At 43.9% G+C, this 20352-nt stretch overlaps 1 protein-coding gene across 1 annotated transcript in view; it reads left to right on the top strand.

Annotated features, from left to right (window-relative positions):
* Window positions 1–12435, top strand: part of LOC8027738 (sodium-coupled monocarboxylate transporter 2) — a 67504-nt gene extending 55069 nt beyond the window's left edge. Inside the window, exons 13-15 of the mRNA XM_029983390.4 lie at window positions 1765–1868; window positions 4428–4522; window positions 12280–12435. Coding sequence (XP_029839250.2) covers window positions 1765–1868; window positions 4428–4522; window positions 12280–12360 — 280 coding nt within the window. The 3' untranslated portion in view covers window positions 12361–12435. The remainder of the gene's footprint in view (window positions 1–1764; window positions 1869–4427; window positions 4523–12279) is intronic.
* The last annotated feature ends 7917 nt before the right edge of the window (window positions 12436–20352 follow it).

The following is a 20352-nucleotide window of genomic DNA, read 5'->3' as shown; positions in this document are numbered from 1 at the left end:
ATTGAAGAATACCTTCAGGCGGCTTGCTTGGAGGTCTACCCTCTATCCTTAGATCACAGTCAATCACAGCTTGGCGTTCTGACGTCACTTCGACCCCTGCTAAAGAAACAGACGAACTTGCGCTCCGAATTAAAATTGGTATAAAATATTGATTGCTTCGTAACTATTGCTGACCCAACTGGCGCCGTTGCACGAGGAAATGCAGGGTTCTGCCCTTTTCGTCTGATGGCGCCGTATGCTGTCAATCTCTTGATAATAACTTTAATGGAGAAATTGGCCACACAAGAATGTAGCGCTTTTGTTTTTTTAGGATGCTTAGCGCACAGGGTGAGTTGTTACCTGAAGTAGACTATCGCAGAAAGTGGTTTCGAGCTCACAAAACAAGACTGGACTAATAGGCAGGACGCTGAAAAACCGAAAAACATCACTCATGCAGCGATATCTGTGATGGATCACCGTGTTTTTGGAAAACAAGTGCAGGTTTGAACACGGCCAACGAGACAAGTCACGTCGCGATTCTCATTCCCTCTCCTCTTCACTTTCTACCATCAACCCAGTGAACCGAAGTGAGGAGGAAAAAAGCAAGGCCGCTTCCCCTCATTCTCAACCGTTCCAGGAGGATCGTGATGTCATAGCCCTCGCTTGATCGTATACTTCTTTTTTTAAAAGTATGGCCATCCGTTTGAGAAATCGATGTATGAGTGACGTTTTAGAGTCCGTAGCGTTCCGTTCAACCCTTCTGCGACCTTAGTTGGCGAAATCCAAATTTCGGTTCAATATCCCTTTAAGCTTTCTGTGACTTTAGCTTCTTTGTGCGCTAATAAAACATGCATCTTTGAAAGCTCCACACAAAACGTTTTAGATGCAAGGTATGCGTCAGGGGAGTTATACGAGCAGTGTTCGGACCATGCACTAGACTGACCTATCAATAAAAACGATTTTTTTTCCTTCCAAAATTTGCTTTTGCGGACAGTGCACCGGGTGCCGACTACTAGAGTCTAAAACATGCTGTACTTCGTTCCGCTATAAGTTATAAGCAACATCACAATAAAATGCTACAAGGCTGACTAACACCGATGCAAAGAGTAAAAGCGTAAGGTCCCGTCCATTCTCAGCATTCCAGAGTTTTAACGTGACCGAAAAGAATACGAGAATTTCGTAACAAAGACGTCATAAATCACACTAGTCGGAGGCTCTTCCTAAGCAACAGAGATCACAGTTGGATCATCGCGCACTCACAGCGGTGGCGAGACAGCAAATTATCGTGCAACGTACACAAACGCAGCAATGAACACGCCCTGAGATGCTGTAACGAAAGATATACTTACTGCACCCATTCAAAGCTGGCAAACGTAGTCATACTTTTGTGTAGGCGTATTTAGTGACAGACTACCGATACGCTAAACACTCCACGCCGGTGCAACGCAAGCGATGGCACTTCTAACCATCTTGGGATCTCTGATGGACAGGTTTGCTGCTAAGTCTCACCATCGCGACGATACATCTATAGTTCTCAATGAAAGAGCATACTAGCGTTTTGGTGACCCGATCAACAAATATCGTGGGAGCTTTTGCTCTCAAATACGTTGTTCGCCAGCCAGCTACGAGGTAAATGATTTTAACATGGGTCCATTTCCCATGGCCCGTGAGAGATTCAATATGCCTAACGAAATCGGACATGATTCTTCTACTAAAGCCATAAAAGCATTATGTGCTCCACATATCTTCGATTTTAACTTTTTTTTTTTCAACGTTGTTGTGCAGAAAGAAAGATATTTTCCCGCTGTACCGGCTGTCCGCCTACTGGAGTGGAGTTCTGACGGCTGTTTTGACTGTCATTATTGGCATCGTCGTTAGCGCAGCAACTGGTAAGGTTTCGTGTTTCTTTTCTATATTAAAAAGCATTTCAAAGAGTTTCTTTTTATCTTTTCACGGATCTTTGTTTTAAGTTTTGCAGGAAAAACAATTTTCGCGTAATATTTACGCTTTGAGACGCAATTTAAGTGGATGTCACGGCCCGCTGTAAACCCCGCCCACAGATCAGTGGCTCCGCCCATTACTACTGGATTGGCTTGGCTGCTCGGCCGAAACCATTTGGAAGCCTAGTGTCTCCCTTTCGTGGCATCCGGTGCGCCTGCCCGGAGTCCCAAATTGCGGCAATGTATTTAAACCGACCGCAAAATTCAGTCTCTTGAGCTATCGTGCTACGATTTTGGGCAGAGTTGCCCACAGATAGTGCTTTTTTCCCCAAAAATTTGCAAAGAGCGAACTAATTTGAGGAAAAAGTAGAAAAAGACTCCTATAGAAATGCAGCGAAGCCATTGGTCTTTAAACAATAGGGCTTCTTACGTTCCAATACAAGCGTCCGTCAGCGTCAGTCGATATGCAGTAAAAAGGAACCCAGGGGACTAAAAACATACGTAGTTCTTCCTGTCTTTGTTTTTGTTATATCTTCTTCTTTTCGCATAATATCCTAGAGAAAAGTGGGTGAGCGTCATGACGCACAATTAAAACGCGACCTAAAAATATTCGCTTCGGCAAGGGAAGCACACTGCGGAACTTGAGAGCTACTTGTCTTTCGAAGCGAAATGACGGAGACATACCTGGACAAACTTGACGCTACGCGAACGCCCGATAGCGTCTAGCCAAACGGCTCGCAAATCCTTACATGTGCAGGCATCTTCTCGGTATTGAAACCATGGCTGCACGAACGACGACTGCACAGTTCACAAAGCAGCGGGACCCCTTTTACGGGGACCAACCCCCTTATTCAGCATCAACACGCGCAAACGAGCGAATCAAACGAGATCAAACCGCAGATCAAGCCAGACGCCCGATTTCGTCCGCGTGTCGCCTGCTTTTTTTTCTTTCGCTAATCGGCTAAACCTTTCGACGCTGCTCCCGACGCCATCTATCAAGCGTGCGCCAAATGTGCCCCACCACTCGACTCGGTCGTCTGCCACGCCGTCCGCCTTTGACCCTTGTACGTTCTTATTGCGGAGCTTTTAAGGGCTCTTTTCCCCAGGTTCGTGTCCGTGGATAAATAAATCTCGACAACACAACCCTCTGGACAGCTCACGCTATCTATGAGCGACGTCGACAACAAGACAACCGGCTCGCTGGTTGTCTGGTTACCGCCGTCGCTCATAGATGGCGGCACATAGATCCAGCTCCGCTTCTCTTCCTTCTTCACTAGAGTGGAAAAACGAAAATATTTTTTACCCTGTAGATGGCCGAGCATGTTGGTCTCTAATTTACGATACGGAAAGAGGGGCATTGAAGTCTTGTCATGTCTGTTTGTTTTCAATATCCCTCTTTCCGTGTCGTTAATGTTTTGACCTTATTTTTGTTTTTACAGAAACGGAGCTACGCTTTGCAATTTTACAGGCTAAAACCGACCTGTGAAATACACACTTCATGAAAATTTTAAATTACTACGTGCTGGCGCATTGGCCTACGGTTCATTCTAGATGATCATGATGTTAAAAGCCTAGAAATGGGAAAGAAACCTGAAAGAAAAAGTGTGAGAAGTCACCGAAATCAGAGAACAGACAAACGTCCGTCCACAGCTTTTATAACCACCTCCCTAAGTCACCACCGTTGGCAGTGACCTTGGGAGGTGGCTATAAAGCTGTATGTATATATATATATATATATATATATACCGGGTGTTTTTGCGAGGACTTTCAAAAATCCTAAAAATTAGGGCGATTGAAAAAAGAAGAAGCTCTCTTCGGGAACAAACTACGAGCCACGGCGGACGGCAGGAATTGCCAAAAACCTACTAATTAGCCAGATAATTAATTAAAACTTGTTAATTAACTTTTTAATTAGTGAAAATAGACATATGATTCCAATTAGAAAGTTGCTGAACGTTATCGAAAACCACTAAATCAGTCATTTTCAGAAAGACTTTAAGCGTTTGAGAAGAGTAGTAGCGCACTAAAATTACCACTCGTGGAGCAGGTACAAGGCTGGGGCTAGATAAGAGGCAGAAAAATCGCGCGGGCGCCTTACCGCAAACGCTAGCCTTGTACCTGCTCCACGAGTGGCAACTTCAGTGTGCTACTACTCGTCTCACGCGCTCAAAGTCTTTCTGAAAATGATTGATTTAGTGGTTTTCGATAACGCTCAGCAACTTTCTAATTGGAACCGTATGTCTATTTCCCCTAATTAAAGAGTTAATTAACAAGTTTTAATTAATTATCTGGCTAATTAGTAGGTTTTTGGCAATTCCTGTTGTCCGCCGTGGCTGGTAGTTTGTTCCCGAAGAGAGTTTCTTCTTTTTTCAATCGCCCTAATTTTTAGGATTTTTGAAAGTCTTCGCAAAAACACCCGTATATATATATATATATATATATATATTGGAGTAAAGTATAGGTACCAGGCACCATATCTATTGCTTCACAAGTGCTTTTTCTCTGCAGGTGGCGGACGGCACGCAAGCAGCCAACTGCGGTTTACAAGTGACGTCTTCATCCGGCTCTGGAAGAAACTTAATCTTATATCGGACTCCGATTTGGTAAGATCTCGTTGTTTGTGCTTCTATTGCATTCATTTTTAGGGACGTTTTTTACTCCCATGGGTGACGTGCACGACTGAGACCGTCGCTTTGGTCGCCATTCGGGATTGGTGAGCGCCTTTAGATTAACTTTGTGTTTGTTCAAACGTATATTTATTGATTTGAAAGGTTACATCAAAACCTATTAAGGAAAGTTATCCAAGTGTGATCAGTGTACGGTAGACGATTATAAGGGGAAGGGAGAGGAGACTAAATAATGCTTAGTGACCCCTGAATGTCGCAACAGCCGACATATGGCGGGAGCACGGACCCGGCGGTTTACGGCAGCTCAGAAGCAGCCGGTCGCGCCAAAAGCTATACTCCGTTAACCTTTAAGCTGAGACTAGAAGCTCCGCCTTCAAAGCGAGCTCGCTGACTTCCGGAGTGCTTTCGTTGAGCGTGCCTGTGCGTTAGCAAGAGCAGAAAGCTCGCGCTGATGGCGGAGCTTCTAGTAGTATAGACAACCTTTTGGAATCATACACGGCGCACGCTTTTTCAGTGCTGCAGTGGTTAGTGAATGATTTCTTTCTCGTTCCCAATAAACCAGATTAAATGCCCAGAAAACAAATAAAACCGATGTTTCTTCGAGTATTTCAGCTAGATGTCGTCTACTTTTGGCGCGACCGTGCAGTGGCTGAGCAGTGTTGGCGGTAACGTGTTACTTTTTTTCAGTAACGTAGTAACGTAATTCTTACTCTTCGAAAACAATAACGGGTAGCGTACTTACGTTACTTAAACTGAGCACGCGTAACGTAGTACTTTGCTCGTTGCCTCTTTTTCCCGATACCTGAAAAAAGTACACCTATTTTTTTCTGTGTGTATTTTTACACTTCGTTTTATCTTAAGTAAAGACGCAGCCGACGCGACGAACTGATAGGACCAATCAGACAGCGACAAAAGGGCACAGATTTGTTTCTGTACGTGTTCTATTATCTTTGAACTAATCATAAACAAAAAAAAAGGCCTAGTGATTTGCGATTTTGATGCTGCTTTAACGTTCCTTTCCGTTCGTAGCGACGGCTGCTTTCGGAAAGAAAGTATATACTCCAAGTAATTAATTATTGCACTGATTCCACATACCATAATATTTTTGCCTTTCGTTTCCCCACGCAAGATGTACCACTTTAGAAAAAACACGATGCCCACGCCCTTTGTTCCAGTGTAAAAAACGAAAAACGATAGCCAGGGAAACGCTGTTGTAGTAAAATTATAAATAGGAAGTAACACAAGAGTAACGTACGTGACTTTTTATTCTTAACAATAACGCGTTCCTTTTCTTTTAAGGTAACCTAGGTTGGCAACGCATTTCTTTATTTCGCAAGTAGCGAAAAACGTATTTCGTTACTTTTTTCGGTAACACTGAGCTCCTGTAAAACACCAGGGCCGCGCTGCCGCTATCTGTTGGTCGTTGCACCAGCCAGATGCTGAGTGGTTAGCAGACTGGCGCCGTAGGTAAAGAAAACCAGTTCTCTCTTTTTTTTTTTTTTTACTTTTAGTAAATCGTAGGGAGGTAAGTTACCGAGCAGAATTATGCCGTTGCTTGGAATGCTTCAACCAGATTTTGGCCCCGGCGTGGTTTCAGATAATACATAAAATAACTGGCAACAATGGTTTTAGCTCGCATCCAAGAGGACTGAAGAGCCGTTTCTCTAGAGACCAGATTGCTTAGAGGCACTAACTGTAACATTCAAGGGAGAGAAGAGGGGGGGGGGGGGGGGACAATGCATTTTGAAGAGCTGTCTGAGACACTTCGCCATATAGCTCTAGCGTTAGTGAAAACACAATCATAAGTACTCCATTATGTTATCAGAAATGTTACGATTTTTCCTATTCATGTTTTGTTGAGTAGCCATCTCGGATGGATGGATGGTTATACCCTTTGTAACAGGCGGCAGCTTGCGCCCCCTAGCCTAACATTTCGTCATCCTTTCTTTTTTGAAAATTTCCAACGTCGTTACTCACAACATACTTTTTCTCTCCGAAGACAGAAAACCTATCTGTGAGTAACGACGTGGACTTCATGTGAAACAAAATGGCTGACGTTTCAGGGACACTATTAATTCTTGACGAGAAATATTATCGAAAACCCCATTGCTGGTCGGTTTTGTTTTCAGAGAAACATGCTAGGTTACGCCTACGTTTGAATCAAGTCGGTTTTGTGAGCATCTAATAAATTTCCACTCCCGCCCTTTCTCCCTTTACCCCAGTTTGTGGAGGGCCCCCAAAACTTATGGGAACATTTATGTGCTGGGAGGAGCTAAAATAATATAATACGAAAATGCGTTTTTTTTTTTTTTTTACTTCGAAGTTTTATTGGCATTGGGCCGCTGTACTTGTTTAAGTTTGCGTTCAGAGCATCACCTGAACCACTTGTTCAACATTACAACGTAATCAGAGTCATATAATGCGTGCGGACTGAGTAAGCCACATTTCGGAATAACATCCCCTTCAGCCGTCTTGTTCTTGCTTAGAATCCTTCTTCACAATTGCCCGCAAGTTTTTTTGTTTTTTTTTTAAATAAAAGTTTTGTTTTGTTTTTTTCTTTCGCGCTTAGAGTTGGTAAAACAGTCCGTAATAGAGCACAACAATATCGCCTGAGCCTTCTGAAACATCTAAAGCACAGGTGGTCGCTGTTTCAAATCTTAACTATCGTCAATTGCGCACGCTATGCACTGGGAAACAAAATGGCGGCACCCACAAGACAATCCGAGAGTGGAGTGTCCATGCTCTGAGGCGCAAATCCTAAATAAATTTACAAGGTGTCCCTGAAAAACAATTATAGTTTTTATTGTTTAATTGCTGAAATAAACTACGCATCGCCGAACGCTCCTTCTCCGAACAAAGGTTACGCTGGAGGTCCGAGCCAGAGATCAAAGTTTCAGCCCGGACCGATATCTCATTCAAACGTAATAATTGCTTTTTCTGAAAGTGTCAATTTCTGGCGCCATAGAGCTCCGTCGGCCGCCATTTTCCCAATGAAAGTTTTAGAAAATCGCATATAACTTTTGAATAAGATATCGGTTCGGGTTGAAGCCTTAGCATCTGGTATGGACCTTTAGCACTACCTTTGGGCGGAGAATGAGCGTTCGGCGACGACTAGTTTGTTTTTGCGGTTGAAAAAAAAAAAAAAGACCCTGACAATTTATTTTGGGGACGCCCAGTAGAGCGGGCGTTTTCATCGATCGCAATGATGGATCGCCGTTTTTTTCAAAAGGGAGGCATATTGAAGGCAGTTATTGATATTATCACACTGATTGATATACAGCAAAAGGCTGGGTGGTGTAATTTTGGGCACCTGCGAGATCACATTTTGTTGGATGTTAGCCACATGGGTCTAGGTCACAGCGGGGATTCGATCGAGATGTTAATTTGTTGTGGAAGGTTAATTGAAACCTTACGCAGGAAATAGTATGAATTCAGGACAACTCAAAATCCCAAACGTTGGCACCATATTAAAACTTAGACCAAAATACCTTTACTAAACTTGAAAACAGACGTTTAGAAACCGAGGACCTTTTGATTACAGGTGTTCACGTTCAAGATAGTTTATCTGGAAGACAGAAACAAAGACGATATATTAAACTTGTTGAGGCAATACCGCTGGAGGTGAAGAAATAAAACGGGATAAAAGAAATAGGGAGAGTGGAGGCAAGCTGGTGGCAGATGATCTTAAGTTGCCTGAGACGACTAAGTAACTTCTCACAAAGTTGTCTGCCTAACTTTTGCCATTTTTAATTTGAACGTCTTCGATTTTCTTACCCGGTGTCGTGTAATTTAACATCGTGTTGAAATGGGGACCTTGACCACATGATAATGTCAGCTGTAGTGTCTTTTTTTTTAAGCCACGGCGGCGACGTTGTCTTGGGAAAACCTTTATTCAATGAATGAAATAAAATTATTACAAACACCAAGGTTCAACATCCGATTAAAAAGAGAAAATCGGGAAAATATAACTTACTGTTAAAATTCAAGTTATGTAAAATTCTGAGAAGCGAAATAATTAAATACCCGCAAGCCGATGGAATAAATTTCTTAATACTAGTGGTTCTAAACTGGACTAACGTCTGAAAAGGACGGACACTACCCAGAAAAACAAATTTCTGAAAAAAAAGTTGATTTTGAAAAATACCATATTTACATCCACAAACAAATGGAGAGTATCCCCAAAATGTTTCATTAGTTTACACTACATACCTAATTTTTCATGAATTAATTTCTGTCTCCCGATGCTAAAGGAAAAGTAGGGGTTGGAGCGAATTGAACGCATTTTTCTCGGTTCCATCATTTGGTATAAATTTCGCTTTAGGAAACTATCGTTTGTTACTGGGACTTTATGAACAATGCAAGTGTGGAATTGTTTTGTTGGCTTTGTGGATGTCTTTTATAAAAGATGTTAAGATTTTGTCGACAACATAAAAGGCATTAAATTTATTTCATTTTTCACTGCGATATTAGCATGAAATAAATTACCCCTGCAAATTTCTTTTTGTGTTTTCACTGTTGCACTTTCCAGGCATTCTGCTGCAGATCTAGAGTAGACAAATGCTGGGTATTACATTAGTTTGTTAACGATAGTTTCCCTAAACAAAGACGGTATGTTCCTGATAAGAACTACTATAATTTATTTTACAATTCGTGTGCACAAATGAAACTTTGCACTGTCTTCTGCCTTGCAACTGCCAGTATATACTGTAAATTTTATTCATATGAAGCCACAGGTTCAAAAGTTGACTCTCTTGGGTAGTGCCCCCCCCCCCCTTAATTGAACGTCGCACATTCATTTTATATTGATTTTTAGTCTTGCACATTTTTATGAAAATAAATAAAAAGAAGTGCACAGAGCTTTACTACAAAGACATTGGTTACCGGTGTTTGTGTTGTCAATTAAAATAGCCATCAAAATTCAATGCCTATTGTTTTTGCCTGCTTATGACGAATCCACGTTAGGAACTCAGCTTGTTTTTAGATATTGGCGATCTTTGAAACATGGGCTTAAGCTGAGCAAGTTGGTTTACTGCTTATGAGTATGGCCAGTAGTGCAAACGTTATAATTTCTTTCTCTTTTTTTTTTTTTTGAAATATGTTTTCTTATAAGTTAGAGCATTTAAGTTATATTTACGTACCATCAAAATTACCGAGGTTAAGTCAGAGCAAAGAAAAGCCCTGGATGAACTGCGAGCTGAGAGCCATCATAACGAAAAAAAGGCGTTCTTATTTAAGATATCGTAAAACCCGAACCCCCCGTGCATCTCAGGCAACTAAGACAATTAAATAGTACGCATACAGACACAACTTAGAAAAAGCGAAACAAAGCTTCGATAATTCTCTGGAACACCTTCTGAAAACAAATCCCAAATCTGTTTGTAAATATATCAGGGGTAACAAAAAGGAAGTGGCTGGCATACCGCTATTTAGTAATAATGGCACATTGGTATCTGATGACACTGAGAAGATAATTACTTTCAACCAATTTCCTCCGAACCAATGCCGAATGGGCCACAGCAGTACCTGGCTGAGTACTTATCTCCAATGGCGAATTTTGAAATAAATGCTGACGGAATCCAGAGCCTCCTTCTTAACGTGAACCCAGATAAGGCCAGCGATCCTGACGAAATTCCTAATCGCAATTTGAAGGAATGCACAGACGTCGTTTCCTCTTTTCTTTTCATTTGTTTCGCAAAGTTCTTGTCATTTTCAAATCTGCCGGTAGAGGGGAAGGTAGCAACTGTTGTGCGTGTGAATAAAGCCGGTTCTAAGTGTAAAGTAGGTAACTACCGACCTATATACTTTTTATCTGCCTGTTCAAAACAGTTAAAGGGACACTGATAAGGTATTTATGCTCGTCGAGGTTTTTAGTTGTACATGACATATGAGAGCCCAACTACCCAGAACACAATTTGCGGCTCAAAATTCGGTTTCTTTCCGCCTGAAAACCGCCGATCAAGAAGTGGCCGGTTCGAGTCTCGCTCACTCTCTTTTCCGTGGTCACTGGCCGTTTTCTAAGGTTTCGACTCGACCACCAAATTTAATCAAAGTCGTTGGTCACGGGAGGCACACACTCAATATTAAAAATAAAAAAAATATGAAACATATTCTTTGTGGTTTTTAAAAAGCTGCAAATACGTTGATTAAAAAAAAGATGTGCACAGAGAACCGGAAGCATTCTGTGCGTGCGTCGTTTCGCGTTTCGTGGGACTCGCGGGGACGGCGATGGCAGCGGACAACGGGCGTGGGACCTCTACTTCAGAACTGTCGTTCGCGGTACCGGCGAGTTCTATTTGCCTTTAAAAGAGAAATTTGGGACTGATCAAAAGAATTGGTATTCATCCCGTACGACACGCCCGGCCACCAAGCCGATTCGCGCGAAGACGTCGCCGAGCCGTCGCTCCCTTCCGGTGGCGGAAGACATCGCTCGCGCAAACGTCAAGTACCGCACGATGTGTGTACTTCGAGTTGAATATGCACGCGTACGATTTCTTTACTAGGTGCGAATGTCGCCAATGCGTGGTGCTTCCCGACTCTGACCCGGAATTGCTTTTGCTGGAGGGAAATCGGCAGCAAACTTTTCAGCTTACAGTTTATCGGCTGCATTATTACTGAGGAAAAAGTTCCCCCCGTAGCTCAGTGGAAAGACGTTCACTTCATACGCGGCAGGCCCGGGTTAGATCCCCAGTGAAAGCGTACTTTTTTTCAGACATTTTGCGATGTTTATATTTATTTTTTTACAATTATTACTGAAGAAACAAACAAAAGAATAACAAACAAATGTTGTGGACGAAACGTCCCTGAACTAGATTGTACGGGATTTCCTTTTTGACACTTGCAAACTCAATGTTATTACTTTCCACAAAATGCAGGGAGCATATAAATCAGGTAGCGTCCGCTTTCCGAGGTGCCCCTAAATGTTCTACAGGAATTGCAGTCAGCCATTGGTCCCGATCCCGTTGATTTTTCGGAAACTCTGTTGCACAATGCCACTTTTTTCGGACGCAGGACATGTGAGCCAGCTCTCCACGCAACATCTTGGATGTATTGTTTTCGAAGCCAATCACGGAAATTCACCCACGGGCACTCACTACTAATCTCCAACTCCTCAATGTACAAAACAACTCATCTTGAAGTACAGAACAGCGAGCGGAACAAACATAACTGCAAAAGAACCGCACTGCAAACAGTTCCCGCAACGCCACCAGGCATGTCGTCTGCTACGCAGAGGGGAAAAAAAAGCGCACGGTCGGGTGTAGCTACGTGACTTTCGCCACTCACTCTCTCCTCTCCACTCCTCCGACCTCCGTGCGCGGGTCTCGGTTTCGGTTTCGAGCAGTTGCGTATTTTGGCTTTATTAAAAATATAATTATATATTTTTAATAAAGCCAAAATTTAATAAATTAATTAATAAATATAATTATATATTTTTAATAATAAATAATTAAATATAAAAATATTTAAAAAAAGAAATTCAGATTAACAGTCTCACTCCCATTATAACGATAAATAGGACATAATATGAATACAACTAGTAGCAGCGCGGTGCTACCAGTTGTAATCATGAACCAACTAGCCGGCCTCGCCAAATTAATAACATGAATGCCCCTCGTAAAGGATTTTCACATCCTAACTGTTCAACCCTCTGAATTTGGTTGTTCGAATTCAAGGAACCAACCACGCGATGCCCCGATAGCCCTAAAATGAGGCTTTTTTTTTTTTTATTTTTGCAGGAACCAGAAGCTTCAAAGGAGAAGGATGACTCTCTGGAGCTCTACGACTTGACGAAAGCGCGCAACAGCGTCAGCTTGTAGTCCTCTAGATCATCAGTGCTGCCTAAGTTGGCTCAATGTCCTTCTGTTTAGGGTGATGCCACCATTTGTAGTACCATAGCCTTCTCTGTACTGACTAGCCTGGCAGATCGCCATGAGACGCGGCCGCCGAAAGTGAAAAGGTAGGGCGGCAGACAGCGGATGAGAGGAGAGTCATGTAACGGGTGCCCCGCTGCGGCGAGACGCCGAAACACACTTCTCCCGAGCGATGGAATGGTTGCTCGTGCTCCTCGCGTTCCTCGCACGTCCTCGTCGCTGCAAAAGCTGTGCGCTCACTACCAGCTTCCCCGAGGAATTGAATTGATTTGAATTTATTTCCGCCACATTGGTGCCGAGGACACCTGACAAAAAGCCTCCATGAGAAGACTTAACAGGGTCCGGTGCGCGTTAGGTACATGACATCGTTTATAAATGAAAGCAAAAGGACACAAGAATATCTATCTAAACAAAGTAAGCACACAGTGATTTTTTTGTTAAACAATGAATATTAACACCAACTGTAATGAATCTATTCAGCAGTTTAGGCAGGTTATGAACAAGGGATTGTAATGCATAATTGGCGCGAAATTGAGAAACATTCCAGAACTCTTTGCAACTGATATTGATGACGAATTTGCGTTTGGTTAGATTTGATAGAACGGATAAAAAAGCAATGAACTTTGCAGATAAGAATAAATACGAAGACAACAAACGATAGCCATAAATATAAGAGACTTTCATAACGTTATGGTTTGAAAACAAAGGTTCGGCATGAGTATCATAGGAAACATTCGCAATAAAACGTAGCATCTTTTTTTGTAGAATCATTAGTCTACTGATATTTGTTTTAGTGGTGGTGCCCTATATCAGATGGCAATAATTAATTTGCGGGCTAAACAAAGCATGATAAATTTGAGTTTTAACATTCGTAGGCAATAGAGACCGACAGTGGCCGATGATACCAACCACTTTTGCCGGTTTGTGCGCTAAATATTCTATGTGATCCCACTGCATGAATTCTGAAAAAATTACACCTAGGGTTTTATGATAGATTACTATTTCAATCTGACTGCTACCAATTAATGGCTAGAGCATAACTAGTATAATGAGTTTATTTACAGATCTGAAAACAACAGCCTTCGATTTGGCAGCATTTATCTTCAGACCGTTTTTGCTCTGTGCTACCAGGTCCTCGCACTCCAAATCTGCAACCGGACGCTCTATCGCCCCGTTGTCGAACTGCCAGGCTTTGTGAGCCGTGAGGAGGCTATGGTAATATCCGATGCCGAAAGCAGGCTCTAACGGGGAAAGTACAAAAACAAAATTGACGAAAACCAAATGTCGCCGTAACACAGACAGTGCCACGAGCGCGTGCAGGGGCACGCTATTTCACGTGAATCTGAACAAAAAAGAAAAATAAACGTTCGGAACAAAATGGCGAAATGTCATCACCCTAAGCAAAGCGCACATGAGGGCAGCCATAGTCCTGCTTATGCTCTCCCTTAGAGCCGTGTATAGAAAGAGTTTGGTGAATGAGAGGCGCCCGCAGAGCCAGGGCGTGCACCAGACGCAGAAAGGGGGCTTGACATGCTATCTTGGCCTACCAGAAGCCGAAAAGAAATCCCCTAGTGTTGGTAGCAAGAAACAGTTTTAATCATAGGTATATAGTTTAAATAAGCGCGTAAGAGTTAAATGTAGTAACCCTTCATGGTTGAAAATAGGGTGCCTGTGATGTTTCGATCATGATCATGCAGAAAGATGTAAGAAACGAATGTGCCGCTAAACTCTGTCTTGCTCTGACAGTGTGTGACCGCTCGGACGGAAGATTCCCGGCCATCAGCGCCTGGCGTACGGATTATGTCGTTCGTTCCACTAGTCGCGCTCTTTCACCATGATTTTGTGTCGATCATTCCGGTAGTCGCACGCTTCCACCATGATTTTGAATGAGCGTGATTGAAACATCACGTGCACCATATGTTCAATCACCGAGAATTGCTCCTATGCACTTATTAAGTTTGTTTCTCGCGACCACCGCCAGGGTATTATTTCCGGCTCCTGGTTGGCCGCATTCGAATTTGTGAAGACGTCCTGGAACACGTCCAACCCACTTTCGGCAAATGGCGCCTCCTGATTTGGCTCCTATACTTCCTAATGAATGGCCAAACTCTACATATACCGCTCTGCTCTCCCTCACAATCACCTACAGTGCAGACAAAGGCTCAGGCGCGTGAGCCTAACTCACCGGTATACCTTTGTTTGCTGCAAAATTGCTGCATAAAACCATTGCCTCCTATATACTGACAAAGCCTGCAGATCGCCACGAGAAGCGGCCGCCGAAATGGAAAAGGTGGAGCGGCAGACAACGGATGAGAGAAGAGCCACGTGACTGGCGACTCGCTGCGGCGAGGCGCCGAAAGACACCTCTCGCGAGCGAACAAGAGTTTTCGGGTCCTCGCTGCTACAAAAGCTGTCCGCTGTCGTCCTGGTTCTCCGAGAAATGGTTGATGCTCTGTGCTACCAGATCCTCTCGCTCAAAATCTGCGACCGGGCACACTATGGCTCCGTCGTCGAACTGCCAGACTTTGTGAGTATAGAGGAGGCTCTCATAAAACACACTTTCCAAAGCCACGCCCTCCAGCCTTGATCAGCAGTGCAGCAGATGTTTGTAGATGACGTATAAAATGGCTTAATGTGAATTCATTAAAAAAAATGTGTTGTATGTTATAGTTACGGACATTCAAACCAATATATTTATTTACACAATTAGCTAAAAAGTTCATGTAATGGCTACTACTGTTCAATGTCTTGGTGCGATGGCAACCAACTTTCTTAAATATATCAGTTGAAAAGCTCCACAAAAGATCGATCATTCGAAAACGGTTCTTCTCTGTTGCATGCACACGAGCAGGTACGTGCGGATTGCCTTCCTAGCGTCACCTAGAGCCAATGTATATGGCAGCGTAGCTGCCAGAGTAGCGCCAAGCTTTTCACTGTGCCGCCTCTCACTACGATTGGTCATACGCGGTACCATAACAATGAACCGAGCTGGCACCGTGCCCATAGCAACCGAATGACTACTCGTCACATGACCTCACAAGAGCCATGATATCACCGGTAAGGTGGCAGCGCCGAGAGCTGGTGGATGCGAGTTTGTTCGGTGCGCGGAGCCGTGAAATACCGCTTCATTCCAATGGTTTCGGGCTTATTCATGTCCTCTGTCTGACGCGGGTATAACGTGAAGATCTTAAAGAATTAGACTTAATAACCTTTTTGTGCAATATCGCCCTGGACATTAGCACCTGTGAAACAGCATGAGTCATTTCGCCAAAGCGGTGCTCGGACTCCCGGATGAGTTCGAGGATCGACAAGACGTTTAGCATGCAATTTGCGCATACACCTAGCTTTGCTTGAACATTGGAATGTCTGAGAATCGATGCGAAATGACTGCGTCACATTGTGGGCCTTGGGGAAGTTGTTTCGGCCCCAGGTAACCGCATAATCGGAGAAACTTTTAGCGAGGAAGCTCCTGCGATCTTTACGTTTTGCACTAATGAAGGATTTTACATAGAAACTTTTAGGTTCCTTTGAAAGTGTGAATTTCTGAGAATCCAAGTGAGAGGCGTCTGTCGCGTGTATGGCCTAGGGGAAGTTGTGTCAGCCCTGGGTCACCGAATAATCATAGTAACTTTTAGCGAGGATGCTCCTGCGATCTTTAACCTTTTGTACTAATCGACGATTATTCGGGTTGGCAGTTTTGAAGATTTTGATATAACCTGCTTTCGTTGCAGTAACTTGCATTTGATCGTAGTGTTTTCTTGTTGCTTTTTTTATTTTTTTATTTAAGTAAAAAGCTGGCGTTTGCTAAAGTGACGTATATAAAATGTCCTCCTATATAGCAATGCATCAACACATACTGTTAAACGTAGATGCTCAGAGGTGTGTTCGACTTTGCAATTAACAAGTTACAGACATTATCATATCTTACGAGGGTAATATTTATTTTCTGTAGCTGGGCCAGTTTTCTGCTCATTAATATTAGTGTGCTATGATGTTATTTTCATGTGTGTATAGTTCTAAATACCCTCTTTGCAATGCCTACAAAAAAGGCCCTTGAAGGAAATAAATAAATAAATAAAATTCATATCACTGAAGTTTGTTTTCCGATACACCGCACGTTCAGGAGAAGTGGAAGGAGTACAGCCCAATGCAACAAGTCTGGTTTGTCCCATTTATCAATATTGGGGGGTCAGAGATGCGAATGTCCTCATAAGCTCCACCGCGTATACAGTGAACACAATTCTTGGTGTGTTGACTCCGAAGGCGCAAAGGCTGGAGTGTGAATACGATACGTACTTGGTTAGTATATCCGCTTAATGTATTTCCTCTTGATTACATTATCACGGATTCCTATCAAACGGTTCCATAACAAGTCCTTTCTGAAAGAGCATCATGTCAGGCGCTCAGTCAAAGTAACTGTGCTCCTTGTTGTCGGCATACGCTCCTGGCACGTCGGTGCTCAGTTTGGTCGAGTGGCAACTTTGACTGACTGATTCCATCTTGTGATCATATGTCATGTGGCGCCAATGACATCTGATGCACTGAAACTGGAGGGCTGGCTTCTAATCCGCAAAGTTTTCTGGTAGTTTGCTGCGTCAATGTAGCAAGTTTGGGCATGTACTGCTTACGTGGCTGTGCTTTTTGCTGTACCCTTGAGTTGATGGCTGGCAACAATGTTTGCTATCCAAGTCACTTCACTTCCATTCCGCAATGGCAATTTCTTTTGCAAGTCGCGACCACTGCAACTTGTGTATATCTCATGTGGCAAAGTGAAGTCGGGTAATGCTTGGTGTCCAGTTTTTGACAACGACAAACCATTGTATTTCTTCAAGCCACTCAGCGGCATTCTCCCTCAAAGTGGGCAATCGTGTGCTTTGTGGAGTGCAGAGCCGTATATTGGGAGAGTTTAGCCAGTGGGTGTGGCGACGAAGGCGCCGGAGAGGAGAAAAGTAAATGAAAGGGAGGAGAGTGCCGAAGAAGCGAGAGAAAGAAGGGAGCAGAGAGGAGACGACCGCCATTTTTTAGCAACGCTGTCGGAGACTGGTCGGAAAAGAGCACTGCTGAGGCTACGTGTCGTCTGCTACGGGCCGACTTCTTTTTCGCCTGAATAAAAGTTTGTGGCCATACGCCGAAAAATATTCATTTATTAGATTTTTTAACCCACCGAGGAATAACAGAATGTCATTTTCTTGCCAGAGACAGCGATATAAAAGGCAATAATCGAGATTTAGATGCCGATCACACGCATTCCGCCGGGAGAATGATCGAAGATGGCGGCCCTCCCCACTCAGGTGGGAGCAGCCGGGAGTTCACGCGCATGCGCTCATGCCTCTCGCTCTACGCCGCGTGCTGATTGGCTCACTTGGGAGGAGAGTGTTACGGCGGCGAGATCATAGAATGACCAAACTCTCCCCATACACGGCTCTGGTGGAGTGGACACAGATAATTGGCATTGGCAAATTATTATCGCACTTGGACGGTGACCGACACCAAATCAACTGTCATTGCATTGTTACTCATCTGCTTTGTCGTTCTTAGTGTAGAACGACAATCCCCATCACCTCCCGATCCCGATACCCATCACCTCCCTTCGAGGTGATGGGGATCGGGATCTTCACGGTAGTGTCGGTAGCAGGAACAGAGGCCGCCGAAGATACTCCTCAATGTCCCGGGGTCGCTCCTCGAGACGTAATTGAGGCTCATTTGGCACGAACACTCGCAAGCCCATTCATCGGTACAGGCACGTCTGGTAGACGTGGTCGGGCTCATCGCGGTGGTACCAGAGTGGTTGTGGGTCGGCAATTCGCCACACCTCCGTCTTCCTCGGTGTACGTTGTTCAGCGTAGACTTACACAGGTTCTTTCCGACACTGCGGCGTTGGGGTGTCCCGTTGAATTGGCATTGAATACTAACATGCAGTCGGTGGCAGTCCTTGTGCAAGTATTGCGTACCACCCACCTCCATCTCCCTCGGTTCTTCAGATGCCGTTTCGCTCGCAGAAGCCTCTGGTTGAAATGCCTGTTGAAGTTCTTGAAAAATCTCTGCAATCTAAATAAAAGCCAGTCGACTGGTGGCAGGAACTAGCTTCCTGATCTACGTCGTGGAGGATTTCACGGATGCTTGAAAGGCTGTCGTCGAAGTTGCAGCAGGATGACTCGAGTGTCGAGACGCCGGGCTTGAGCGGCGTCGCTGTCGCCGTCGCCATCGGCGTAACCGCGCGGTGCATTATGGGTGAATTTCCCCGCTGAACTTAGCGGAAAATTTTCCCCGCAAATTTAGCGGAAAAACTTCCCCGCTAAACTTCGCGGAAAAGTTTCCCCGCTAAATTTAGCGGAAAACATCCCCGTTCAATTGACTGGAAATATTTATACGCAAAATTTAGCGGAGACTTTTCCTCGCCAAATTTAGCGGAAAAATTCTCCCCTCCCCAAATTTAGCGGAAAACATTTCCCCCTAATTTTAGCGGAAAAAAATTTCCCCGAAAAAAGTTTCCGCTAAACTTAGCGGAAAAATTCTCCCGCAAAATTTAGCGGAAGAATTACCTCGCAAAATTTAGCGGAAGAACTTCCCCGCTAAATTTAGTGGGAAACTTTCCCCGCTAAATTTCTAAATTTAGCGGAAAATTTTTCAGCTAAATTTAGCGGGAAAAACTCTCCGCTAAATTTAGCGGACGATTTTCGCCTAAATGGGAGGCGAGGAGGAAAACAGGAGGGGCATAGCCATTTCTCCGTACCTTCCCCTCCTCCTCTTTAAAGAACACATGCAAAGGAAAAAAAAAATTTTTTTAGACAGCTTAGATGGAAAAAGGATGTCATAAAACGATTTTACAACGAAGAAAAAAAAAATTTAGAGCTATATTTACGGCGCTATACGAATTTGTAGTTGGCGCTCGCGGGAGCCGCCGCTGGTCACGTGGTAGGCCCGCGCGCCGCCGCGCTGCGTCGCCGCCGCACGCTGAGCGTTGTACGAACGCCGCTTCAACGCGTTTCTCCACGCCGCCGTCGCCGCCGCCGCACAAGTTCGTCTGCTTCGGGGCGCCGCCGCCGTCGTCTGACTGGCGCACAGGTCTATCACGTCTGCTTGCGCTTTTTCATGAATTTCCTTTGGGCTCTAAAAGTTACTTATTCATCTTAGTTTTTTTGTTTTACTTCAAACAAAGATAAATAAGTTACTGTTAGAGGCCATAGGAAGCTTCCGAAAGAACGCAAGCACCACGTGATACATAAAGACCAGTCACGTGATAAATACAGACCACTTTTCCGCGGTGCCCGCGGGCGCCAACTACAAATTCGTTTTGCGCCGTAAATATAGCTCTAAAATTTTTTTTTCTTCGTTGTAAAATCGTTTTATGGCGTCCTTTTTCCATCTAAGCCGTTTAAAAAAAATGTTTTTTTCCTTTGCATGTGTCCTTTAAGAGGTGCGCTCTAATAGACTTCCAAAATCGAAGCGCCCCATCGCGGCGAAATACGACGCAGTGCACTCTGGGAAGTAGTTGGCCACTCCGTTTCGGTTTTGATTGAGCTTCATTTCATGCTATTACGCCGTGACCGAATGCGCTGCTTGCGTTTTGCGATTATCTGACTTTTCACGAATACACTCAATCTCAAGCGATACAAAACAAAGACCGGGGCACTTTCCTTGGTTCCCGAAACACCGGATATTGTGCGTACGCATGCAAACGTAGTAAGACGTGGCTTAGTCATCTCACCCCAAGATTGCATCTTTGAGCTCAATCTCAATAATCCCGTCTAGTAGCAGTGACCTACAACTGAAATTTGGTCACCTTGAGCCTTATACGTATTTTGTTTGCCAAACGTCCGCTTGTTGTTACTTCATTGGCGAAAAGCAAGCCGCATCCTTACAGGAGTGTCAAAGTTGAGCCCAGAGTTGACGCATCAACTTTTAAGGGAACGCAATAAATTCGACCTCACTACTACA

This window comes from Ixodes scapularis, unplaced genomic scaffold (genome assembly GCF_016920785.2).
Source record: "Ixodes scapularis isolate PalLabHiFi unplaced genomic scaffold, ASM1692078v2 PGA_scaffold5__190_contigs__length_132052651, whole genome shotgun sequence".
In the NCBI taxonomy this organism is placed as follows: Eukaryota; Metazoa; Arthropoda; class Arachnida; order Ixodida; family Ixodidae; genus Ixodes; species Ixodes scapularis.
Note: the sequence above shows the minus strand (reverse complement) of the source record. Positions and strands in the feature narration are given on the sequence as shown.